We start from the raw sequence: 25970 nt of genomic DNA, 5'->3' as shown, positions 1-25970 counted from the left end.
TTAACAAAAGACATAAATCTTAAAATTCAAATGGATGTATGTCATTTGTGCATTTTTTGTGGACAGTTTTGGTTTTGTCCCTTTAGCACTCCATTTGGCGCAGTTCTGGTGACCTATTACCCACAATTCTCTGCTCTCCTAGGGTAAGCCCGAGACACGGGCCTAGCCTGTCATCTCTTTGGGAATAGGGACCAATGTAAAGAGTGGGAACCTGCCCAAATATGCAGAGTCCTCTTCTAAGACTAATTTATAGACCTTGAAAGAATACAGCACCAGTGGAAAGGACTGCCTGGATAGCCAGGACCATGTTCCCTCCTAAATGAGCTGGCTGGTCTGCAGTAGACAGAATGAAGCTAGAACACAAAGAGAAGCAAAGAGAAGTTGACGAAGAGCTATGGAAACAATGTTGTGATGGTATGGAGTAACTTCCTCTAGCTCCTGAGGCCCTAGTCCCTGCAGTTCTTCCACTATGTGAGCCACTCCAAAATATACCTTCCCTCTATGTAAAAATTCATTATGGCTTAAGCTAATTTGAATTTGGGTTTGCTCACTAGTTCATGAAAGAGAATAATAATGTATTTTTGTCATGCTTTAATTGTATGTAGACTTCAAGAGTATGAAATATGGGCTTTTCAAAATTATGGACTTGACTGTAAAAGGATTTTTAAAAAAAGATTTTATTTATTCATTTTGAGAGAGAAAGAGTGGAGGAGAGAGAGAGAGAGCCCGTGTGCATGAGTTGGGGGGAGGGGCAGGGGAGAAGCAGACTCCCCGCTGAGGAGGGACTCTATCCCAGGATCCAGAGATCTTGACCTGAGTCAAAGGCAGACACTTAACTGATTGAGCCACCCAGGTGCCCTAAAAGGACATTTTAAAAGTGCCATCATTACATCATACTTGTGGGTAAAGGACAATGATGGTACCCACTTTGGAAGATTTTTCTAGACAACTTTAGCTAACCTGGAGAAAAATAGGTGATTAAAAATAAAAAGAGTATTAGTGATGGCACTTAAGGGATTATATGATTATTATTATTTTTTGTAAGATTTTATTTAGGGGCACCTGGGTGGCTCAGTGGGTTAAAGCCTCTGCTTTCGGCTTGGTTCGTGATCCCAGGGTCCTAGGATCGAGCCCCGCATTGAGCCCCGCATCGAGCCCCGCATCGGGCTCTCTGCTCAGCGGGGAGCCTGCTCCCCCCTCTCTCTGTCTGCCTGCCTCTGCCTACTTGTGATCTCTGTCTGTCAAATAAATAATAAACAGAATCTTTAAAAAAAAAAAGATTTTATTTTATTTATTTGTCAGAGAGAGAGAATGAGAGCGAGCACAGGCAGACAGTGGCAGGCAGGGTCAGAGGGAGAAGCAGGCTCCCTGCCGAGCAAGGAGCCGGATGTGGGACTCTATCCCAGGACGCTGGGATCATGACCTGAGCGGAAGGCAGCTGCTTAACCAACTGAGCCACCCAGGCGTCCCAAGGGATTATATGATTATAAACTCAAATAACTTAGCAAAAAAATTCTTTTAAGATATCAATGAATATACAAATACAAAGGTAATTTTTCCAATACTTACTTTAATTTCTGGTTGAAACCAATTCTGTGTCTTTGTATCAAATACATGAACATCATTATGCCATCCCCAGAATATCTGTTCTTCCTAAAACAGGAATTTTTTTAAATATTTCAAAGCTTTTGTGAACTCTAGGTTATTGTAATAAATTTCATTGCATATTTACTGGTGAAATAATAAACACCATTACAAAAATAGAGGTTAAATGTTACCACAGTCATAAAGCTAAAGTACACACCCATGACTCATAAAGTGTGGCCTCCGGACTAGTCACAGCAGCCACCTGGCAACTTGTCTTCTCATAGCATTGCTTGCAGTGAGTCATAACTTTACTTGTTGATAATCTTCCAATTCTCTCAAAGAATAATCTCTTTTAAAGTTGCAGAGGACAGAATGACATTTATATTTTGCACTCTGTGTTCCTAGAGTACATGCTCAGAATTCCTAATCTTTACAATCAGGAACTTCAGTGGACCATGGTTCCTTTTTCCAAAAAGCTCCAATCACTTCTACTTAACGAAGCAATTTGTTCTTATAGGTCAAACTTGGGCTTACCCTCTAGTTTGTCTTCTAAGAGACAAAATTGTCAGCAGGGCAACCATTTAGCAATTACACTATATTTAGCATCTCTGGATTGTTGAGATCCTCTATTCCTGCTTTAGCTTGCCTCTGTGTCAGTTTTATGTTTTATGCCAGAAATACATCATTCATTTTTGTCAGAACTTGTCAGGCAATTTAAACACACTAAACAATTTACTTAATTTAAAATATAAATGCAATCTACTTTTACACCCAAAACTATGTGGCTCTTAGCCTAATGGTACTAGGAAAGAAAAAAAATGAGTAAAAATATGTAGATCAAAGTAATGGGAATTTATATTTTTGAAAATTATCAGTAATACTGGAAGTAACAAAATTTTAAGAGGCAAAAGATTTATACAATCTGAAGAGAAACCAGAGTATTAGTAACAAAACTTTAAAGATATTTTATTTTAAAAACGCAAAAATCTTGTAAATACAAAGATCTTTTTAAATACCCATATACAAAAAGATATATATGAAATGTACATATAGGTTTACATTATAATGTACAATAATAATATATGCTAGTAAAAGGTAAAAGCAAAGAGCTAATATATTTGTTGATGCTGGGATCAATGGTTTCTAAAGTTATCTTTTAAAGGGTTTCATTTTCATGTCATGTCTTATTTCATTAGTAACAGTTTATTCTCTAGCCAGTAAGAATAAGTAGGAAAGGTAATATCACTACCAACCTACTCACTGTCAGAGGTCAGCCTGAGCTATGAATAGTTCTGGTGGACACACCTAAAAGGAGATGTATTTCAACAACAGCCGTTCTGGTTATCTGTGAGCAAAGTTTTTCCAAGTTGTGCTAAAATCTCTACTTGTCTAAACAGGTACAAGTGATTAATAAAATAAGAAATTACTCTCCCAGTAGCCATGAAGGCTAATACCACTAGGTGAGAGAAGATGAGAGAAACTCGTCCAACTGAATCTAAATCCAAAAAAGAGAAAACACATTTTTTTTCATAGTGTCAATTGTGGCAAGTTAAATTGAAAAAGACTGGACTCATTATTTCTAAAGACTTTAAAGTGATACTAAATTAGAGGAAAATGTAAACAGTGATTACCCAAGATGCATCATGAACATCAAAACAGTCTTGGAGTTCATTGTGTCTCCTACACCCATAGCCACCAAAATATATTAATCTGAAAAACAAATACAAAAGAACACACTTTAGAATTCTACTTCCAGTCCGTTCATCAAAAGTTGAAAGAGGTCCTCTCTCTCACCCTAATAACCTACACTAGCCAAGTAAACTAAAAAACCATAGTTAAAAAAAAAAAAAATCAAAGAGAGAAGGGAACAAAGAAGTCTAAATGAACTATTCCAAAAAGCAATGAACTGTCAATAAAAGGGAAAAGACCCGTGTGTGGCTACTCTCATTCCTGGTATAAGAGCAAGAGGAAGAAGAATCCAGGACAGGTAGAGTTCGTAAAAGAAACCACCCAGATCAGGAGATCTGAAGGAAATACCTCAGAAGCATATTAAGTCATTATAGCACACAGGATGGCTGCCCTCAAAAGACCAAGGGAGGAGGTACAAGGCTGAAAAAGATTTCCCAAGGTACAGAAAGCAAAAGGTGGGACTGGAGAGCAAAGAGAACTTCCTGGTGACCCAAAGACCTCCCAATGAAGCTATGAAACAGGGAGAGATCTTCCAGAGTTCTCAGGGAGGGAACAGTGTGAAGTACAGTTGAACTTCGTTAGATAATCTGCAGTGCTCAAAGGAGAGTCATGACCTTGCCTCAAAATATTTGAAGGCAATTGTACAACAGTTGCAACAGCTGCAACAATTCCAAACACAAATCAACTATGAATGAGACTGACTAAACTACCACTGACTCTAGCAGCCCAAGAAAAACAGAAAGGCCATGTCCTTTTCTGGAAATAAATATTTTTCTCTAAACCTTATTATTCTTTCATAGAGAATGTCTGGAATGTGGTGAAAAAATTACAAGATACATGAAAAGGCAAAAAAAAAAAAGTGACCTATGATTAAGAGAAAGGTCAATATTAGCTGACGCCAAGGAGGCCCAGATAGTGGAATGATCAGACATGGCATCTACAATAACTATGATAAAGATGCCAACAGATCTAGTTTGTAACAAGTGGAAAACATGCAAGAACAACAGAGCAATTTCAGTAGAGATGTGGAACCATGAAAAAGAACTGCTAGGGGCACCTGGGTGGCTCAGTGGGTTAGGCTGCTGCCTTCGGCTCAGGTCATGATCCCAGGGTCCAGGGATCAAGTTCTGCATGGGGCTCCAGTCCCGCATGGGGCTCCATGCTCAGTGGGGAGCCTGCTTCTCCCTCTGCCTGTGCTTCCCCCTTGCTTGTGCTCTCTCTCTGACAAATAAATAAATAAAATCTTTTAAAAAAAAAAGTATCCATATTAAAACAAAGAGAAGAAAAGAGATTGGGTGGGGGGAGTGGGAATCCAAGGAGCCCAAGCTCTGTGGAGCAATACGAAATGGTCTTCTATCATATAACAGGAATCCCAGGAGAAGAGACAAATAAACGTCTAGGAGAAATGTTTGATAATTACTAAGAGCTTCCTGAAACTGATGAAAGATGTAAACCCACCAACCCAAAAAGCTCAGTGCACTCCAAGAAGGATAAATACAAAGGAAACTACAAATAGGAACCTCAGTGAGGAGCAAAAATTAAAAAAACAGATAAAGAAAAGCCAGAGGAAAAAAAATACATACATGGGGGAACAAAAACATGAACGAGAGTGAATTTCTCATGAAGAAAAATGGAGGCCAAAAGCAATGTAAAAAAATCTTTAAAGTGCTGAAAGAAAATAAAAATGTCAACCAAGGGTGGAGGAAAAAAAATCACAAGGGAAATTAAAAATTACCTAGAAATGAATAAAAATAAAAATACAATAAAACAAAACTTATTTTATGTAGAAAAGGTGGTGCTCAGAGGGAATTTTATAGCTGTAAATGCCTACATATTTTTTTAAAAACATCTCAAATCAATAACATAACTGTATACACTAAGGAACTAGAAAGAGAAGAGCACACTAAACCCAAAGATAATAAGAGGAAGGAAATCATGAAAAATAAAGGAGAATAAGCAAAACAGTGAATAGAAAAATAGAGAAAAACAACAAACCAAAAGTTGGTTCTTTGAAAAGAACAACAAAATTGACAAATCTTTGGCTAGGTTGACAAAGAAAAAAGGAGAGAAGACTCAAAGCACTAACACTGGAAATGACAAGAAGGGACATTACTATCAACATTACAGAAATTAAAAGGATTATAAGAGAATACTACAAAAACTATGTCAACAGATTGGATAAGTTAGATAAAGCAGAATAGTTTCTGAAAAGATTCTATAAAAAATGGCTTATGAAGAAATAGGAAAACTGAATAAACGTATATAATTGAGTCAGTAGTCAAAAAAATCTCCCCAAAAAAACAAGCTCAAGGCCAGATAGTTTCAGTGGTGAACTATACCAAACATTTACAGAACAATCAATACCAACCTTCTCAAAGTCTTCCCCCCAGAGAAAATGAAGAGAAAAGAACACTTACTAACTCACTCTATGAGGCCAGCCAACCCAAAACATTAGAACAAAAAAACCCTGCCTATGTCTGATAAGAGATTAATATCCAGAATAATTAAAGAACTCCTATAACTCAACAACAAAAAGACAAACCAATTTTTAAAAATGGGCAAAGGACTTAAATAGACATTTCTCCAAAGAATATATACAAATGGCTAATAAGCATATGAAAAATGGTCAAACCATTAGTCCCTGGGGAAAACCACAATGAACACCACTTCACACCCATTAGGGTAGCTATTATTTTTAAAAAAGAAAGAAAGAAAGAAAGAAAGAAAGAAAGAAAGAAAGAAAGAAAGAAAGAAGAACAAGTGTTGGTAAGGACATAGAGAAATTAGAATCCACTACACTGCCAGAGGAAATAGGATATGGCACATTCATTGGGGAAAAACAGTTCAGTGCTTCCTAAAAAAATTAAACATAGAATTACCATATGACCCAGAAATTCTACTCTTAGGTATATATCCAAAAGAATTGAAAACAGGGACTCAAACAATACTTGAAAGCCAATGTTCATAGCAGCATTATTCACCACAGCCAAAAGGTGGAAACAAAGCAAGTGTTCATCAGATGAACAGATAAATGCACACAATGCATATAATGGAATGTTATTCAGCCTTAAAAAGGAATAAGTTCTAATATCATACTACAACTTAGTGAACTCTGAAAATATTTTAAGTGAAATAAGCCCAACACCAAAGAACAAATATTGAATGATTCCACTTCTGTGAACTATCCATAATAGGCAAATTCATGGAGATAGAAAGTAGATTAGAAATTACCAGAGGCGGGGAGAAAAGAGAATGGGGAAGTACTGCTTAATGGGTATAGAGTCCCTGTTGGGAGTGATGATAAATTTGGGAACTAAATAATGTTGATGGTTGCACAAAATTGTGACTATAATTAATGCCATTGCATTAGACATTTAAATATGGTTAAAATGGCACATTTTATGTTATATGTATTTTATCATGACTTTATCATGTCATGATAAAGGTGTAGTAAAAAGTAAGTCTCTCTCCTACTCTCAATCACTCAGTCTCCCTATCTAGGGCAAATACTGTTTCCCATTTCTTGTATATATGAACAAGAAAAACTTCAAAAGACCAAAAATACTTTGTAGAGTTGGGATCAACTAAGTCTAAGATACAAAAGAACTCATCATAAAGAAAAGATTGGTAAATTAGACTATACTGAAATCAGATTACATTATTGAGAGAATGAAAAGATACATACCCAATAGAAATATTTACCGTATGTACCAAAATACAAAGAAGAATGTTCATAGTTGTGTTACTCTAAAGAGTCAAAAAGTAGAAATGCCCCAAATGTTTATCAACAGTAGCATGAATAAATATTTTGTAGTATTTCATGAAATAGAGTAATATACAGGAAAGAAAACAAACCATAGGTACATATGACATCATGAATGACTCTCAAAAATATAATTTCAGTAAAAGGATAAATTCTATAGGATGCCATATCTAATATAAAAAATTAAAAAATAACTAATTTAGGATACTAAAAGTCAAGATAATGGTTTCCTTCAGCAAGAAGGATGAGCATAGTGATTATGAGTGAACATAATCAAGGATTCTAGAATATTGATGATGTTGTTTCTTTACTTGGGGGGGAGTTATGTGAGTTCATCTTGTGATAATTATTTAAGGTATACATTCCTGATTTATAGTCATCCTATAAGAATGTTCTGTAAAGCTTCAATATCTACACTAGGGAAGTATTTGTACATTAACCAATCAATGTAACAGAATAGAAAACTCAGATCAACATACCAGTGAAAATTAGGTGAATATATGATAGAAGTAGGGAAATAACTGAGTTACAGACAGGTAGCCATTCAAAAAAAGATAAACCTGGATCCATATCTCATAACTATTCACAGACTAAGTTCCAAATGAATCTACAATTTAAATGTAAAAAATAAGAAAAAAGGGGTTGAAGGCTGGGGTAAATGGGTGATGGACATCAGGGAGGATATGTGTTACAATGAGCACTGGGTATAAGACTGATGAATCACAGACTTGTACCTGTGAAACAAATAACACATTATATGTTACTTAATTTAATTTAAATTTAAAAAATAAAAAAATAAATGTAAAAAATAAAATGACAAAAGTGCTAGAGGAAAATATATAGGTAAATTAATATATAACCTTTTAATCAAGATTTCAAGATCAGGAAGCCACAAAAGATAAAGATAAAAAAGGAAATTACTGATAAACTTATCTAATAAGTTTTAAAAATCTGTTTAATGCATGCAGAACACATTAAGTAAACTCAAAAGACAAATGACAAATTGGAAAAATATTGTCATATCGTATCATGGTCAAACACTAATTTCCTTAATATATAAATAACTCCTAGAAATCAAGTTTATAAAAAGGAAAACTCAAATAGGAAATATTACCAAAGGATACAAACAGTACAGAGAAAAAGAAATAAAAATTGCCCTTAAACATATGAAAATACGTTCACACCCACAAAAAATATTTTTCAGTGAAAATGCAAAAATAAGACTGAGATATTTCTCATCTGTCAGTCTGGCAAACAAACAAACAAACAAACAATTGGAGTTTGCTAGCAAACTCTTGGCAAGACTATGGAGAAACAAGCATTCCATTGTTGAGAATGCAAAATGGCCCCACTTCTAAGGAGGAAAAATTGGCAGAATCTATTGCTATAGATTTGCGTTCTCCTTTCTTATGTTTAAGTCCTAATCCCCAGGATCTCAGAATGTGAACTTATTTGGAGACATGTTCTTTACAGAAGCGATCAAGTTAAAATGAGGTCCTTAGGGGAGGCCATAATCCAGTATGACTGGTGTCCTTACATAAAGGATAAACTGGAGACAGACACACATACACAGACAAACACTCTGTGAACATGCAGGTGGAGGTCAGAGTGATGCCTCTACATGCTCAAGAACATCAAAGATTGCCAGCAAATCCACCTAAGTTAGGGGACAGGCATAGGATAGATACTTCCTCTAAACCTAGAGAAGGAATCAATCATGCTGACATTTTAATCTTGGACCTCCAGTTTCTAGAAACATGAGAAAACACATTTCTGTTGTTTAAGCCACTTAGTTTATGGAATTTTGTTACAACAGCCTTAGCAAACTAAACATTTGCCAAAGTTATAAATGCAATCTCATTTTATCCAAATGGATAGATCTGCAATCATTCATACACACACACACACACACACACATAACACACACAGAGTCATTAAAGCATAGTTTGTAATAGCAAAGGAACTGAAATAAGTATTGTTTTGTTTATACCAAATAAACTATGGTATATCCTCAAAGGGATACTATGCAGCTATTAAAAGAAAGAAAGGAAAGAAAAGAGAAAGACAAGGAAGGGAGGTAGGGAGGGAGGAAGGAAATCAGCTTTCTCACTCAAGATACAGAAAGATGAAGATCTCCATGGTATACCGTTAACTAATGGAAGCAGCAGGGTGCAGAAGAATGTAGAGTACACAGCCATTTGTGTAAGGAAGAGAGAGAAAAAAGGGATACATGCATACACTCTTACGTATTTGCTTCTATTTGCATAAGGTAACACTGATGGCAGTGGTTTCCTATTTGCATCTTGGACACACCTGAGGAGTTTCAAAATATCATAACCCCAGAAATGACTATTTAATTGGTATGAGGTATCACCTAGGCTTTGGAATTAAAAAAAAAAAAAAATCCTCAGGTGATTCCAATGGCAGACCAGTTTGGGAACCACTACTCTAAGAATACAAGATTATTTGTGTATGGTGGAAGGGAACAGAGTGGATGGGGATGGGGTGGAGCCAGACCTTTCACTACCGACTTTTTAATACGGTTTCAATTTTTGAACCTTGTGAATGTGTTAACTATTCAGGAAGTTTAATTAAATGATAAGTTTATTTAAAAAAACAGATAGTTGCTTTCACGATGCTTATCTTTATGACATGGCTCTTATCCAGGAGGCGGAACTGCTATTACCAACAGGATCAAAACAAGTTTGTAATTATACCTTGAAAAAATATACAGACTTTCAAGTTTTCTCTATTTCGGCCACTGGCGGTAACCCTTACTTAAGTGTAGTTAATGAGATGATTTTGCTGCATTACCTGTCTTTATATACCCAGCAAGAAAGTTTATCACGTGGTGTGGGTGGTTGTCCTTCAAAACTGGTGATTTTTTCCCAAACGTAGGTTCCATCTCTTGTTCGCAAATTAACAAAATAAAGCTTTTAAAAGAGGAGAACACCATTAGCAGAGAGGGCATTTAAAAATTAAGTCTGTGTCTGAGGGATATGTGATCCAAGAATTAATAATATTTCCCTATTCTCTTTAAAAGTAAGATTTTTCATTGTAAAGTTAATAAAATTAGACTGTGTTTTAGAAGCAAAAATGACATGTGAGACATCCTGAAATGGATCCTGTCCCATCATGCTCTGCCCTATAAGACACCAACTAAGCGTGGAGCTAACTACGAAGCAGAAAGACATGGAAGAAGAGAACACAATGGCTGCATATTCCCTCTATTTTTAAAACTCTGTAAGCTCAAGATTTTCTATTTTTATCTTCTTTTTTAAATATGTGGAAACTTGTGAGAATAAGTGACACACTAAATATTACATTTTGCTGCATTCCTGAATTGAAAGAAAGTATTACTCGATTGCTGTATCCTTTGTCATCATATCCTCCAAAAACGTACAGCTTTCCATTAATGCAAGCACCACAACTTCCTGACATGGAGGTAGGCAGTTCTCCTTCCATGAGGTGCATGGTCCTGCAGCAAGAATAACATGCAATTCCATGACTTTTTAGAAAGGCAAATTAAAAATTCCCTTTGAACTCCATGAGTACTCTTTCAATGACAACTGTCACTGACAATTACAATTGAAATGCCATGGTAGCCAATACTGTAAAAACCCTAAGATCCATGGTAAAGATTTTCCAGCCTATTGGGAAAAAAAACTGCAGAATCATCTTGTATCACTAGAATTGGGAATTAATTGGTAGAACAAAGCAAAGCCTTCTGGGGCAGTCTCAGCCTTCAGAGGAATGGCAAATGGCAAAGAGCAGAGAGACGAAGGGAGCAAGGGAAAGAAAGAGCCAGAGAGAATAAAGCATTCAAAGAAAAAGAAAGGGAGACAATAAATGTTGCAATATGTTCTAAGTTTGGTCTTAATTTCCCTGTAATCTATGAAAATATTTAAAACGATATTAAGATTGGACATTCTGGGGCACCTGGGTGGCTCAGTGGGTTAAGCCACTGTCTTCGGCTCGGGTCATGATCCCAGGGTCCTGGGATCGAGCCCCAAATCGGGCTCTCTGCTCAGCAGGGAGCCTGCTTCCTCCTCTCTCTCTGCCTGCCTCTCTGCCTGCTTGTCATCTCTCTCTGTCAAAAAAAAAAAAAAAGACTGGACATTCTGCAATTGAAAATTACTTACCATAATGCACTATCAATATCATAGGTCCAAATTTCATCATTAGGCAAATATACTTCATTGTCTTCAATAGACTAAAAACAGAATACATAAAATTATGTTTATCAATTACACAACAACAATTAAATAGTTCCTCAGGATGGGAAAACTGCGATTAAGATGCTGCAAAATAGAAAAACATAAACAGGCTCCAAGATGGGTTTTTCAATTTAAATGAAGATAGATCAAAAAAGAAGGGGGAAAAAGACATCTTAAAAAAGAAGGGGGAAAAAGACATCTTCTAAGAACAAGTGGCAAACAAGAAACTTCTAGAATACAAAATAGCAAGTATATGAGTCTCAAGGAAAAGACTCAGGGCAATTAAACCTTACAAAAGGGATTCTGAGTAAGGGAAAATAGCAAAATAATAACATCCTGAGCAGAACACCAAAGACTACAAAGTCAGGAAGAAAAAGAATATCAAAAAAGGACAATATGTTTTGGATGAAAGGAAGGAATTAAGAACGGAAATTTTTATAAGGTATATTAAGAGCACTATATCAGATATCTTGATTTACTGAACATATTTTTTGAGTGCCTACTATGTGCAAGGCATAGTGTTAGGTATTCATTAAATACAGACTCTAAGGATCAAGATAAATTTACCTAGTCAAAGTGACAACTCAGAATCTGAATAATCTCTAAAGAAGCTGATAACATAAACAGAACAGTACATTCTGACATTTATGATGAAAAGAGAAAAAAGAATAGAGAAACAATCTTATTTATATTAAGTCTAAAAACTTAGGGATTAAAACAAATCCTTATACAAATTCCCAAATTTATTGGTCTGCAAAATAAATCAGAAAAGCTAGTTTTAAAAACAGCAGTTTAAGTATTTTTAAAGCTATATGATGCATATATTATTTATACACTAAATATTATTTTCTCATTGGTTTGTTAAATTTTAGAAGATAGTATCTTGACTACCAAGTATCTGACTTCTACCACTATCCCACACACACACACACACAGAGTAGAAAATCATTCTGTTAATTCGAAGGAAAGCTGCATTCATGTCTGGTTGTAGAAGTCATATTAGATGGATAAGTAAGCACATAATTTTAAGAAGGAGTGTAGTAACCATATGATTCTAAGGTTTAACAGCATCAGGCTCCAGTAGCCTCATGAACACACTTTTACAACGGAAATATTACAAAAATAGATTCTGTCACTATTAATCCTTTCAGTGCTTCCCAGCTGCTCCCAGGATAGTCTGCAGTTCTTCTGATTCTGTACTGTACAGCATCTGCTACCCTCCCAAATCTCATCTTGCCTTTCATTCACTATGCTCTAGTCTTCTTTCAGCTGCTAAATTTCTGCAAATTCCTTGCTGCAACAGGGCCTTTATCTGTCGTCTTCTCTCTTCTGGACATGCTTTCCCAGAATTTGCCTGGTTAACTCCTCATTCTTTGGAAATCAGTTTAAATGTAATCTTCTGTAATCTCCTAGAATAAGGGTAAAGGATTAAGGTTCCTATTAAATGCTCTCCTACAGTACTCTATTTGCCCTTCCAAGTCCTTTGTCTGCATCGCATCCACTTACTACCACTAACCCATAGCTTCGTGAGTGCAGGGGTCATGTTTATCTTGTTCAAATTCTGTTCCCAGAGCCCAGCACAATAACTGCACTTAAAAGGCAAATGTAATGTTTGTTGATTGACTGAGTGAATGGATACATGAATAATACTTGTTAAACTGACAGCAGGCTCATCTCAGCCTGATTAAAACAAAACAAAACCTCTTTCACTGATCTTTAAATGGGGTGGTACAAAAGAAATAAATCAAAGAATTGAAAAATTTGGACTTAGATCCTTGTTTTCTGAGATATTTCATTCTTAAATTAACCCCTCTTTTCTACATCATCAAGTTTTCCTTCTCTACTAGATCATTCCTATAGATATCCAAATATGCCTTAATATCACTCACCTTTAAAACAAATAAACCCTCCCTTAACTCCTTCTCCTAATTCTTGGCTCTCTTCACAACAAAACTTCCATTCTTACTATAGTGAATGTCTCCACTGTTTCATCTGTCATTTTCTCATCAATCCAAATAAATCTGGCTTTTGAACCCATCATTCCACTAAAATTGTTCTGTCAAGATGAACCTAAAGAAGAAAATTAGTTAACTGCGTAATCTGGAAATATGGCCCAGAGAGATGGAATATACAAAAAAGAAGTTAAGAGACATGAAGAAAGAGAAGAACTTAGTCTAATCAGAAGTTCATTAACATGTAATAGAATGAGGAAGAGGCAATATTTGAAGAAACAAAGGGTGAGAATTTGGGGCGCCTGGGTGGCTCAGTGGGTTAAGCCGCTGCCTTCGGCTCAGGTCATGATCTCAGGGTCCTGGGATCAAGTCCCGCATCGGGCTCTCTGCTCAGCAGGGAGCCTGCTTCCCTCTCTCTCTCTGCCTGCCTCTCCGACTACTTGTGATTTCTCTCTGTCAAATAAATAAATAAAATATTAAAAAAAAAAAAGGGTGAGAATTTAGTAAAACTGATGAACATCATCAATCCTTGAGATCTAGGAAGTCCTAACAAGATCTAAGCATACATAAACAAAAATCCATACCAAGACACATCAGTAAAACAACAGAACATCAAAGAAAAATATATATTCTTAAAAACCACCTGATAAAAAACAAATCACCTTCAAACAAATGGCAACTAATGACTGAATTCCCATGAGTAACAACCAAGGATTAGCCAATGTGTTTAATGAAAAGAACTGTCACCGTATAATTCTACACCCAGTAAAAGAATATATTTTAGGGGCACCTGGGTGGCTGAGCCAGTTAAGTGTTTGCCATCGGCTCAGGTCGTGATCCCAGGGTCCTGGGATGGAGCCCCACATCGGGCTCCCTGCTCAGTGGGAAGCCTGCTTCTCCTTTCCCTCTGCTGCTCCCCCTGCTGTGCTTCCTCTCTCTGTCAAATAAATAAATAAAATCTTTAAATATATATATATATTTTTTAAGAACCAAGGTAAAATAAATTTTTAGGCAAACCAAAGTTGGGACAGTTGGCCAATAACCCTCATTTAAAGAAATTCTAATAGCTATGTTATTTCAGACAAAAGAAAAATGATCTGCAATTAAAGATCTGAGATGTGATAAGAAACAGTATGACAAGATATCGGTAAATGTGTGGGTAAATTTAGACCGTAAAAAGGGTTAAATTTTTTTTTTTTAATGTTTAATTTAAGGGGAGGGAAACAGGATAAGACTACCTAGGAAAAGGGGTGACTGGACTTGAAATTTTCTAAAGTACTTGGACTCTCTGGGAAGAAAGAAAACTATTACCTTTGAACTTTGCCAAGTATTCATGTTGAAATAGACTAGCTACTACACAGTTAGAAATAAATCATAATTTCTACACAAAGACAAAAAAAAGTGTAAAGAGAACCAAAAAAACCCCTTAAACAATTCTTGAAATGAGAAAGTTGAGAAGGAGGAGGAAGAGAAACAGAGAGAGGTAAATATAAAACATATCTGGGGAAGCTTGGGTGGCTCAGTCAGTTAAGTGACCAACTCTCGATTTCAGCTCAGGTCAGGATCTCAGGTGGTGAAATGGAGCCTCACATCAGGCTCCACACTGGGCATGGCACCTGCTTAAGATTCTCTCTCTGCCCCTCCCCCACCCCACTCCTGCTCCCCTTCTTTCTCTCAAAACAAACACAAAACCAAAAAAAATAAAAAAAAAACCCACATCTGGGGACACCAGGGTGGCTCAGTGGATTAAAGCCTCTGCCTTCGGCTCAGGTCATGATCCCAGGGTTCTGGGATCGAGCCCCGCATCAGGCTCTCTGCTCAGCAAGAAGCCTGCTTTCCTTCCTCTCTCTCTGCCTGCCTCTCTGCCTACTTGTGATATCTGTCAAATAAATAAATAAAATCTTTAAAAAAAAACCCACATCTGGTAAAAATAGTATATCAGAATCACATTAAGTATAAATTGGCTAAATAAACTCTTCAGATAAAATATACAGAGTGCCAGGTTAGACAGAAACAAAATCCAGTTATTTTCAGGTTATAACACACACATCTAAAATACAAAGATACACACAATTACCATCAGAAGATAGAAAAAGGTATACCATGCAAACATTAACCAAAAGAACACTGGTGTAAATGTATTGAGAAAACAGATTTTAAGGCAAGTAATGTTTTAAGGCAATACAGAGTGAGGGGATCATTACAAAATGATAAAACATTCAATTACCTAGGTAAAATAATTCTAAAGTCCTATATACATTAAAAGATAGCTTAAAAAACATTAAAGTAAAAACTGACAGGACCACAGGAAGAAACTAACAAATCTAGTCAGAGTAGGAGTTTTTAATGCCTGTTTATAGTCACTGATAGAATAGGAAATAAAATAAGAAGGATATAAGAGATTTGAACCACACAATCAGCAAGATTGATAAAATAGGCATATATAAAACACTTCACCTGATCATTAGAATATATATTCTTTATAAAAACAAAGGTATAGGGGCACCTGGGTGGCTTGGTTGTTTAAGCAACTGCCTTGCACTCAGGTCATAATCCCAGGATGCTGGGACAGAGCCCCACATCAGGGAGCCTGCTTCTCCCTCTCCCTTTGCCTGTCCTCTCCCCATGCTTGTGTGCATGCTCTAATATTAAATAAATAAAATCTTTGTTTAAAATAAAAGAACTAAGATACATTTATGAAAACTGATCACATGCTAGTCCTGAAAGCAAGCCTCAACATATTCCAAAGGACTGGCAACAAAGATAAGCACATTCTGAGTATAACACAATTAAGTTAGAAATTAATAACAGATACCTATAAAAATAACATAGAAATTTAAAATATTTTCCCAAACATATGGGTTAAATAAGAAATAATAGCAGAAAGTATAAAATATTGGGATTATAAAATAACAAAATACTGCTCATCAAAATGAGGAAGACAGCTAAAGAATTTTAAGAATTTAAAAGAATTTTAAAATCTCAAAAAGAATGAGTTAAGCATCCAACACCAGAAGTTCAAGAACTAACAACATAATAAACCGATAGAAAGTAGGACATGAAAGGCAGACATTAATAAAATAAAGAAACACAAAAGAGAAGATCAAATAAACCAAAGCTGATGGTTCATAAGGCTGATAAGCCTCTGGCAAAATTATTCAAAAAAGGAAAGAAAGGAAGTTGCTATTAAATGATTTTAGGAACAGAAAAAGGATATACCTATAACTACTACAGAGATTAAATAGAGGGTATTATGAACAACTTAGATTTATGCCAAGAAAAAAAATTTTTTTTAAGATTTTATTTATTTATCAGAGAGAAAGGGAGAGCAAGCACAGGCAGACAGAATGGCAGGCAGAGGCAGAGGGAGAAGCAGGCTCCCCGCTGAGCAAGGAGGCCGATGTGGGACTCCATCCCAGGACTCCCAGGATGCCAGGATTATGACCTGAGCCGAAGGCAGCTGCTTAACCAACTGAGCCACCCAGGCATCCCTATGCCAAGAAAATTTAAAACTAAATGAAATAGATAGATTCCTGGGGCTAGTAGTGGGGGGTGAGGGAACCTTACCAAATTTGACTCAAGAAAAAAAATGGAAAATCTCAACAATCCATAGCCTTAAATAGATTGAATCTGAGATTTAAAACCTCCCCTACAAAGTACCAGATTGCTTTACAGATGAGGTCTTCCAAACATTCAAAGAATAATTAACTCTTTCTTACAAAAACCATCCCAAAAATAAAAGAAGGAACAATACCGAATCCACTTACAAAGGGATGTATAAATCCTCCCTCAATGAGACAAACCATAAGAGCCTCTTAATCTCACAAAACAAACAGGGTTGCTGGGGAGAGCGGGAGAAGGGAGAGGGTGGTTGGGTTATGGACATTGGGGAGGATATGTGCTATGGTGAGTGCTGTGAAGTGTGTAAGCCTGATGATTCACAGACCTGCACCCCTGGGGCTAATAATACATTATGTGTTAATTTAAAAAAATAAAAAAATTTAAAAAAAATCCTCCCTCAATAATTAGCAAACTGGACCCAGTAATGTATTTTTTAAAAATTATATTAACTTACATTTAACCTAGAAAATGCAATATTGGTTTAGCATTATAATACTATTACTATATATTATCCTGTTAAAAGACTAAAGGAGATAGGGGTGCCTGGGTGGCTCAGTGGGTTAAAGCCTCTGCCTTCAGCTCAGGTCATGATCCCAGGGTCCTAGGATCGAGCCCCACATAGGGCTCTCTGCTTAGCAGGGAGCCTGTTTCCTCCTCTCTGCCTGCCTCTCTATCTACTTGTGATCTCTGTCAAATAAATAAATAAAATCTTTAAAAAAAAAAGACTAAAGGAGAAAAAATATGTTTATCTCAGTATGATGCAGAAAAATCACTCTCCAAAATTCAACAGCCATTCATCGGAAATTAGATGGAAGAAAACTTCCTCAATTTGAAAACGGTTATCTACAAACAAATAAACAAAACACTAACACAAACATCAAACTTAATGGTTAATAGTTGAAAACTACCCTTCTGAGATTAGAAACAAGAAAAAAAAAACAGCTGCTATTTAACATTGTACAGTGCAGTAAAGAAAATTAAAGGAATAAAATTTGAATGGAAGAAACAAAACTGTCATCATTTGCTCATTATATGACTATCTACATAGAAAATAAAAAGAAAATTAACAGATGAATTATGAGAATTAATGTAAATTAAGAAAGTTTGCCAGAATCAAAAGTATTCAAGGTTGATTGTATTTCAAAACACCAGCAATAACCAGAGAATTTAGTTATAAAAAAATTAACAATAGAAATAAAAAATACAAAGAAATAAATACACAAAAGATATACAAGATCCCTATGAAAACACTGTAAAACGTTATCAAAAGACATTAAAAGAAATCCTGAGTAGAGAGATATACTATATAATTGGAGAAGACTCAATTCCACAACATGTCTGTCACCCTTCTATGATCTAATGATTAAATACAGTAACATAAAATTTCAATAGGGTACTTTATTTGACAATCTCACTCTCAAGTTTATACAGATGAGGAAGCACTGAGAAAACAATTACACAGTTCCTCTAAGAGTTAAATGCAGAATAACCGTGTGATCCAGCATTTCAACTCCTAGGTACTCAAAAGAATTGAAAATAGGGGCTCAGCTATTTGTATGCCAATTTCATAGCAGCATTATTCACAGTACACAACCAATGGCAACAATCCAAGTATCCCATCAACAGATGAGTGGAAAAGCAGAATGTGGTACAGACATACGATGTATCTTATTCAGCTGTAAAAAAGAGTGAGGTTCTTATACATACTATAACACAGATGAACCTTGAAAACATTGTGGTAAGTAAAATAAACCAGACTCAGAAAATACTGTATTATTTCAATTCTTTATAATATCTAGAAAAAGGCAAATTCATAAAGACAAAAAGATTAGAAGTTACAGGGACTGAGGAAAGGAGTATGAGTTATGGCAGAATGAATACAGAGTTTCTGTTTGGAGAAATAAACAATTTTGGAACTAGACAGAGGTAACATTGTATAATGTTATGAATGTAATTAATGCCACTGAATTGCACACTAAACTATGAGCTAAAATGGCAAATTATAAGTTTTACATATTTTACTGCAAAAATAAATAGTAAAGAAAACTACAAAAGCACAAAAGGCTCTAAAAAGACAAAATATTCCTGAAGAAAAAGACAGAGTGGGTATTTAAACTTCTAATTTAACATTTAAACATTTAAGCTTTTAATAAAGCTATTGTAATTTACATAATGTGGTCCTGTCAAAAGAATAAAGAGATAACTGAATATAATAAAGAACCTAAAAACAGATCACACATACATGAAAAGCTGATGTGTGATAGATTGAGTTTGCACATTAGCACGGAAAGGGGAACTATTTAATATATGACACAAGGACAATTGGTTATCCATATAAAAAAAATAATGAAACTGGATCCCTATCTTAAACCAACTAAGCAAACAAAAAATTCAGATTAAAAAAGGGTTGTGGGACACCAGGGTGGCTCAGTCAGTTAGGCCGCTGCCTTCAGCTCAGGTCATGATCCCAGGGCTCTGGGATTTCTCGCATCGGGCTCCTTGCTCTGCAGGGAGCCTGCTTCTCTCTCCGCCTCTGCCTGCTTATGTACTCGCGCTTGCTCTCTCTCTCTCTGACAAATAAATAAAATCTTTAAAAAATAAAAAAGGGTTGAAACAACGATGGCAAAACTGAAAACTGTTTAGAAGACAATATAGAAAATTTTATGATCTCCATATTGTTGAAGATTAAAGATGCAGAATGCACAAACCATTAAGGAAAAGACATTAAAATGACGAACTTGTGTTGAATAAAAGACAATCATCCAGAAAGCCCAAAGACAAGCTACAAACTGAGAAGACCTATTCAATTCATATAATTATATACTTAAAGAATTCCTACAATCAGTTTGAAAAAAACAAATAACCCAAATAGACAAATGAGCAAAAGATATGAATCACCATTTTTACAGAAGAGGAAATACAAATAGTTTATAATAGTTCATAGGAAAAGACACTTAACTGTAATAGTAATCATAGGAAAGCAAATAAAACAATGAAATATGTCACACTCACTGGATTCGAAAAATATTTCAGGCCAGATGGTATCAAATGTTGTCAAGGATGTGGAACAAGGAGGAGGCTGATGGGAGTGCAAATTGATACAAATATTTGGGAAACAGTGACATCTCTGAGTAAATTTGGAGATGTGGATGCCCAGTGACCCAGCAGTCCATTCCTTGGTATGTGCCCTAGAGGGTACGCATGCTCTTGTGCACGTATAAATAGGAGACATGTTATAAAAATGTTCAGTCTAGCACTCATTAACAATACCAAAAACAAAAAAAAAAACCCAAAACATTCAAATATTCAACAATAGTGGAATAAATAAATTGCAGTAAATTCACACAAAAGAATATTGTACAGGACAGACATCAGGTGTGTGAATTCAGGGGTGATTTTCAAGATATTTAACAACCAGGCAGCATGGAAACTGACGAATCAGAATGGACATCAAGTCAAAACTGGTACAGCCATGCAAGGGCACAGTAGCCAAATACAAGCAATGTGTGAATCTAGAACACATACATTTACTAAAAGAATTAAGTCACAAAAGAAAATGTATGCTAGGATTCCAAAACCAAATAATATACTGTTTAGAGATAGACATGTGTGTGGCAAAACTATAAAGAGTGATTAACTAGAAATCAAGATAATGGTACCCTGTTGGGTGGCAGGAGCATTGAAGTAAGTGAAAGACAAACAAAACTTCTAAGGTACTTGTTCTTGTCGATTTCTTAATCTGGAAGTTAAACATGTTTGACTTAAATGATACTTATTTTACATGTCCTTTTTGTACATACGTTTTAAATTTTAACATTAAGACTCTAAAATTTTCAGAAGTGAATATGAAGTCTCTCACAAAATCCTCAAGGGAAGCTGGAGAACCAGCCTCTGATCTCCATGAGGAAGAGCAAGTTCTGAAATTGAGCCAGAGAACAAGACAGGTGAGCTAACCCATCACTGGGAAGCAACATGCTGCAGTTTGTAGCTCTGCCCTTTAGGTCAGGGACCTCCATCTTCCTATAGATTCTACTGCTGGTTAAGAATCCTCTTCAGGTCCTCGTTCTTACACCTTTACTTCAAGTCCAAATCTAGCAGATTGATCTGAGTCCAAGCCACTTGCCCACAACCTAGCTGCAAAGGAGGCTAGAAAAATGAGTACATGGCACCCAGCCTCTTTTTATAGGTGCCACGTAGACTAGATGCTGGGACTACAACAGGGAACAAAACCTCTATCTTTATAGAATTTACATTCTAGAGAAGTAGGTAGGAGGTAGTCAGACAACTACAACATATATCCCTAACAAGACATTTGATGGGCAATACTACAATAGAGAAAGGAGGTTCAAATTTTGGGCATCTGAAAAGAATAAGTGTCTTCCACATGACATGAACAGCCTATGTCATGGTGTAAGAGTATGTAAAGCAGAACGATTAGGTTAAAGAGAACACATACTTAAGGCTTTTGATACCCATCACTAAACTTCTCCTTAAAAAAGGTCATACAAATCTGTGCTCCCATTATCAGATTAATTAATTTCCTCATGTCTTCTCAAAAATTCTCTTTGATTTTGCAAATTGAAGAAGAAAAATCTCATTTTCAGTTGGGTTCTTTTGATTCATATTGTATTTCTTCTTGTGTAAGTTGCTTGTACATATCCACTGGTCAATTTTCAATGGAGATACTTTTATTGGTATAGATATTTATAAATCTCTATTTTTGCCCATCATATATGTTGCAAATATTTTCCCCAGTTTGTCATTAGCCTTTTTACTTTATGCTGTTTAAAAGCATTTTTTTTTTTGCTTTTTTAAAAGTTTGATCTACCAATCTTTTTCCTTCATACTTTTACCCAATTCATTTTTCTTTTCTCAACTTAAGATTTTAAGAGTCACATATTTTCCTCTGATATGATATAGCTTAATTTTCCTACATTAACTCTTCAATCCATGGGATGCCTGGGTGGCTCAGTTGGTTAACCAACTGCCTTCGGCTCAGACTGTGATCCCGGAGTCCGGAGTCCGAGGATCGAGTCCTGGATTGGGCTCCCAGCTCCACGGGGAGTCTGCTTCTCCCTCTGACCTTCTCCCCTCATGCTCTCTCACTGTTTCTCTCTAAATAAAATCTTTAAAAGAAAGAAAGAAAGAAAGAAAGAAAGAAAGAAAGAAAGAAAGAAAAAAAGAAAAAAAAAACAACTCTTCAATCCTAAGGCTTTAATCTATCATTTTCTCCATTTATTAAATAATTGTTTTTCCAGAATTAAAACGGTACCTTTTAAGTATAAAATAGTTTGGTATGCTAGGTTGTTTATGTAACTTCTTTTCCATTCCATCATGTTAACTCATCTTGCATCAGGAGCACTGCTGTAACTATTACAGTATTATGGTATGTTTTAATATTTGGCACTGTAAGCCTCTCATCTTGATTCTTTTCAGACATGTTCTAAATTGATCTTCGCTTTAAGTCCACATCCAGAACAGAAATACGTAGTTAAGCATATTTATGTACATATTTTTATAAGGAAAATTTCAGGGCAAAAATAATTAAGAGCGATTGTGTTATGGAAATAAAACCCTAAAAGGAAAGCATACCACCTACAAACATGCTAAACCCCTATGCTTTTCCTCCAAAATTTGGGAAAACTACTCAGAAATTCTCAACGTTCCTTGCAGCAGTACTAAAGTTTGCATGATACTGAAAGGATATGGAAGAAGTAGGTGCAAAAGAATATTCTGGCACCAATTCAAATATGCCACTTACTTTTTTCAGCACTTCCACTCTTACCTCTAGAAAGAGGTAGAACTGTTTTCTGATACACTATCCTACAGAATACATCTGACAACAGAGTAATGAGTAATCTAGACAGTTATCTGTAGGCCATTCAAGCTTCAGGATATATATTTATGAATTTTAACACACATTGTTTTTTGTTAGTAAGGACGAAAACTGCAGCTATACAATCTGGAATTATTTGATCACTATTCTTCATTATTGACTACTGGATTACCTCCAGATTCCACGGCCTTTTAGCTATTTTCTGTTCAGAAGGATCTGAATAAAACAGAAGGATTCTACTTTTTCTCATGATATTCAGTGTCTCTTTCTTGCCTCCCATTTTTTCCTTCCACTCATGTCTTAGGCATATTTTAGCAGCTAATCCCTGGAATTTAAAAAGTACAGGCATATCTTGTTTTATTGCACTAGCTTTACTGCACTTCACGGATATTGTGTGTTTTTTTTTTTTTTTTTTTTTTTTTTTTAACCTGAAGGTTCAAGACTTCAGTGGAGGAAGGAACTGCAGACATGATAGAAATAGCAAGAGAACTAGAATTAGAAGTGAAGCCTAAAGAGGTGACTCAGTTGTTGTTATCTCATGATAAAATTTGAGCTGATGAGGAGTTGCTTCTTATGCATGAACAAAGAAAGTGGCTTCTTGAGATGGACTCTACTCCTGGTGAAGAGACTGTGAAGATGGTGGAAATGACAACAAAGAATTTAGAATATTACATTTTCTTTTCTTAATCAGGCAGTAGGACAGTTTGAGTACTGACTCCAGTTTTGAAAGAAGTTCTACTGTTGGTAAAATGCTATCAAAGAGCAACACATGCTACAAAGAAATCATTAATGAAAGCAAGAGTCAATTGATAACGCAAACTTCATCACTGTCTTATTCTAAGAAATTGCCACAGCCACTCAACCTTCAGCAACCACCACCTTGATCAGCAACCATTAACATCAAGGCAAGACCATCCATCGGCAGAAAGATTAAGACCTGCTCAATGCTCAATGATGGTTAGCATTTTTTAGCAATAAGATATTTTAAAATTAGAGTATGCATATTTTTTAGACATCTTGCCATTGCACATTTAATAGACTACAGTATAATGTAAACGTAACTTTTATATGCACTAGGAAACCAAAAAAATCATTTGACCTCCTTTATAGTGGTGGTCAGGAATCAAATCCCCAACATCCAAGGTATGCCTGTAGCAGACTCCAGTTAAAGCTGTAAAGCACTTTTCAGAGCAGTTCTAACAGCACTCTACTCATTGGATCAATAAATGGTCTACTCACTTACTACAACCTGAACACCTGGAATCTTATCAATTACACGATTTTCAAGATTAAAAGGAGATGAAAAATATTCAGACATTTCATTTGTAGACCCAAAAGAAATATACACTGTCACCAGATCTGAGATAGTGGATTACTTTTTTAAACGAGATTTTTTTCACTTAACTTTTACAATATTAAGAATCAATATAACAGAGGAAGTTTGACACCTACATCTTCAAGTGGCAGAGCTCAAAAACAATTAAAATATTTCTTCTGCATAAAACCATCATTATATCTAGGCTCCTTTTCTATAAAGAACAAATGGTGGAAATATTAGACATTGAGAAAGCAGAGTCATCTAATTTATGTTAGTTTATCATGGAAAAAATAGCCTTTGGAAATCCAGTATACCTACCTTGGAATCTCCTGCCCTTGAGGTCAAATGGCCATTATTCATTCTCATTGACTCATTCTCTTTGACTCATCATGCTTATTTTTAATGGGGCTATTACTTACCTTACAGGGTATGGAAAAGATTATATAAGATTAGGGATGTGTAAGTTCCTAGCACATGCCAGGTATAGTAGGCACTCAAAGGTTAGTTCTAATTTTCCCCTCCTGATACTGCACCAAATTAAAAATAAGCACACAAACAAAACAACAACAAAAACCGACTTGGATCTGAGAATCATTTAACAGAGATAGTATGTACTTTATTTCAGTGAGTGTTTCAGTCATGTTACATCTGTCACATAACAGTATCGAGACAGTCAGAAAATGTTAGGTTCTATTTCCAAGAGAACTTCCAGATGGCTTGCCTTTAAAAAACAAAAACAAAAACACAAACAAAAACACAAACAAAAAAAACCTGTAAACCGAAGTGGTTGGCATATATTCCTGAACTGTTTTCTGGCTTTAGAATCCTTGGTTCTATAATCCTATGATTATAAAACAAAACAAATACACACATTCAAACCTCTCCTGTAATAAGCATTTAAGCAATTTTTAGTATATTGTTGCTAATATGCCTCTATTTTGAGGCTCGAAAAAACTTCGTAATTGCCCAATGATAAAGGAATGCCACTAAAAATCGCTTAGAAATATTCAAATGCTTCAGTGATTTCAATATTCCGAATCGCGCTGGAGCAATAGGGAAATATTTACAAAATAATAAACAGCACGGCGTCCTCGTCGTGCCTGTAAGTCTGCGCAAGCATTTAGAGATAATTAATCGCGCAGAGACGGACTTAGCGTTGGCCAGACCGGGGATTACTGGACAGCTGCGGGGAGTCGGGGGGAGGTGGGCCGGAGAGTGGGAAGAGCCCCGGAACGCGGGTTTGAAGGCTTTCAAAGTGGAAGCAACGGCGGGGCGGCGACAAGCCCTGGCGCGGCTGGGAGACCGGCCGCCCGCGGAGGGACGGGCGGGGCGCGGGGGGCGCCGGGCGCGCCGGACCCTGGCCGCGGACCGGCCCCCCGCCTCGGGGCCGGGTGTGGGCGGGCGCTCGGCGTCCGCTCGGGCCCAGAGGCCGGACGGGCTCCCGGCGCGAGTCCGCCCCGTCCCGCCTCTTCCCCTTACCACGTAGCCCCCCCACACGTAGAGGAAGTTTCCGTCCACCACGGCGCAGTGGCCTCTGCGCTTCTCCGCCACGCATAACGGCTGCGAGTCCGCCATCCGCGCCGTCGCCGGGTCCAGCCGCTGGGCGCGCCGCATCCCCTGCCCACGGAGCGGCCTCTCCTCCCGCCGGGCTCCTCCACGCACTAACGGAACGCGTCGAGGGTCGAGATTGGTGGGAAGGCGGAACGAGTGCGTCTGCGCCGTCCCGCAGCCCGCCCGGGAAGCCTGGCCCGGGGTGGCGTTGCCGGTTAGGGATGCTCGGGTCTGAGCAGTGAGGGGGGTGCCTTGGCTTCGGAGTCCTGCCACCTGCTGATTTCTTTCCGCTTGGGACCGCGTTGTTTTGGCAGTACAACCTCACCGTGTATCTTATTCCCTTGATAAATAGACTTCTGGTTCATAATGTTGCTGCTGCTGTGACATAATATATTAACTAATGCTGTGTGTGGGTTTCCTTTTCCATTCAACCTCC

General features: G+C 36.7%; 1 protein-coding gene across 1 annotated transcript in view; it reads right to left on the bottom strand.

Moving 5' to 3' along the window:
- KLHDC1 (kelch domain containing 1) overlaps window positions 1–25970 on the bottom strand; it is a 51391-nt gene extending 25421 nt beyond the window's left edge. Inside the window, exons 1-6 of the mRNA XM_059371275.1 lie at window positions 25463–25970; window positions 11182–11252; window positions 10400–10517; window positions 9854–9972; window positions 3219–3297; window positions 1570–1653 (exon numbers count right to left, since the gene is read on the bottom strand). Coding sequence (XP_059227258.1) covers window positions 1570–1653; window positions 3219–3297; window positions 9854–9972; window positions 10400–10517; window positions 11182–11252; window positions 25463–25597 — 606 coding nt within the window. The 5' untranslated portion in view covers window positions 25598–25970. The remainder of the gene's footprint in view (window positions 1–1569; window positions 1654–3218; window positions 3298–9853; window positions 9973–10399; window positions 10518–11181; window positions 11253–25462) is intronic.

This window comes from Mustela nigripes, chromosome 13, assembly GCF_022355385.1.
Source record: "Mustela nigripes isolate SB6536 chromosome 13, MUSNIG.SB6536, whole genome shotgun sequence".
Classification (NCBI taxonomy): Eukaryota; Metazoa; Chordata; class Mammalia; order Carnivora; family Mustelidae; genus Mustela; species Mustela nigripes.
This window is presented reverse-complemented; position numbering and strand designations above follow the sequence as displayed.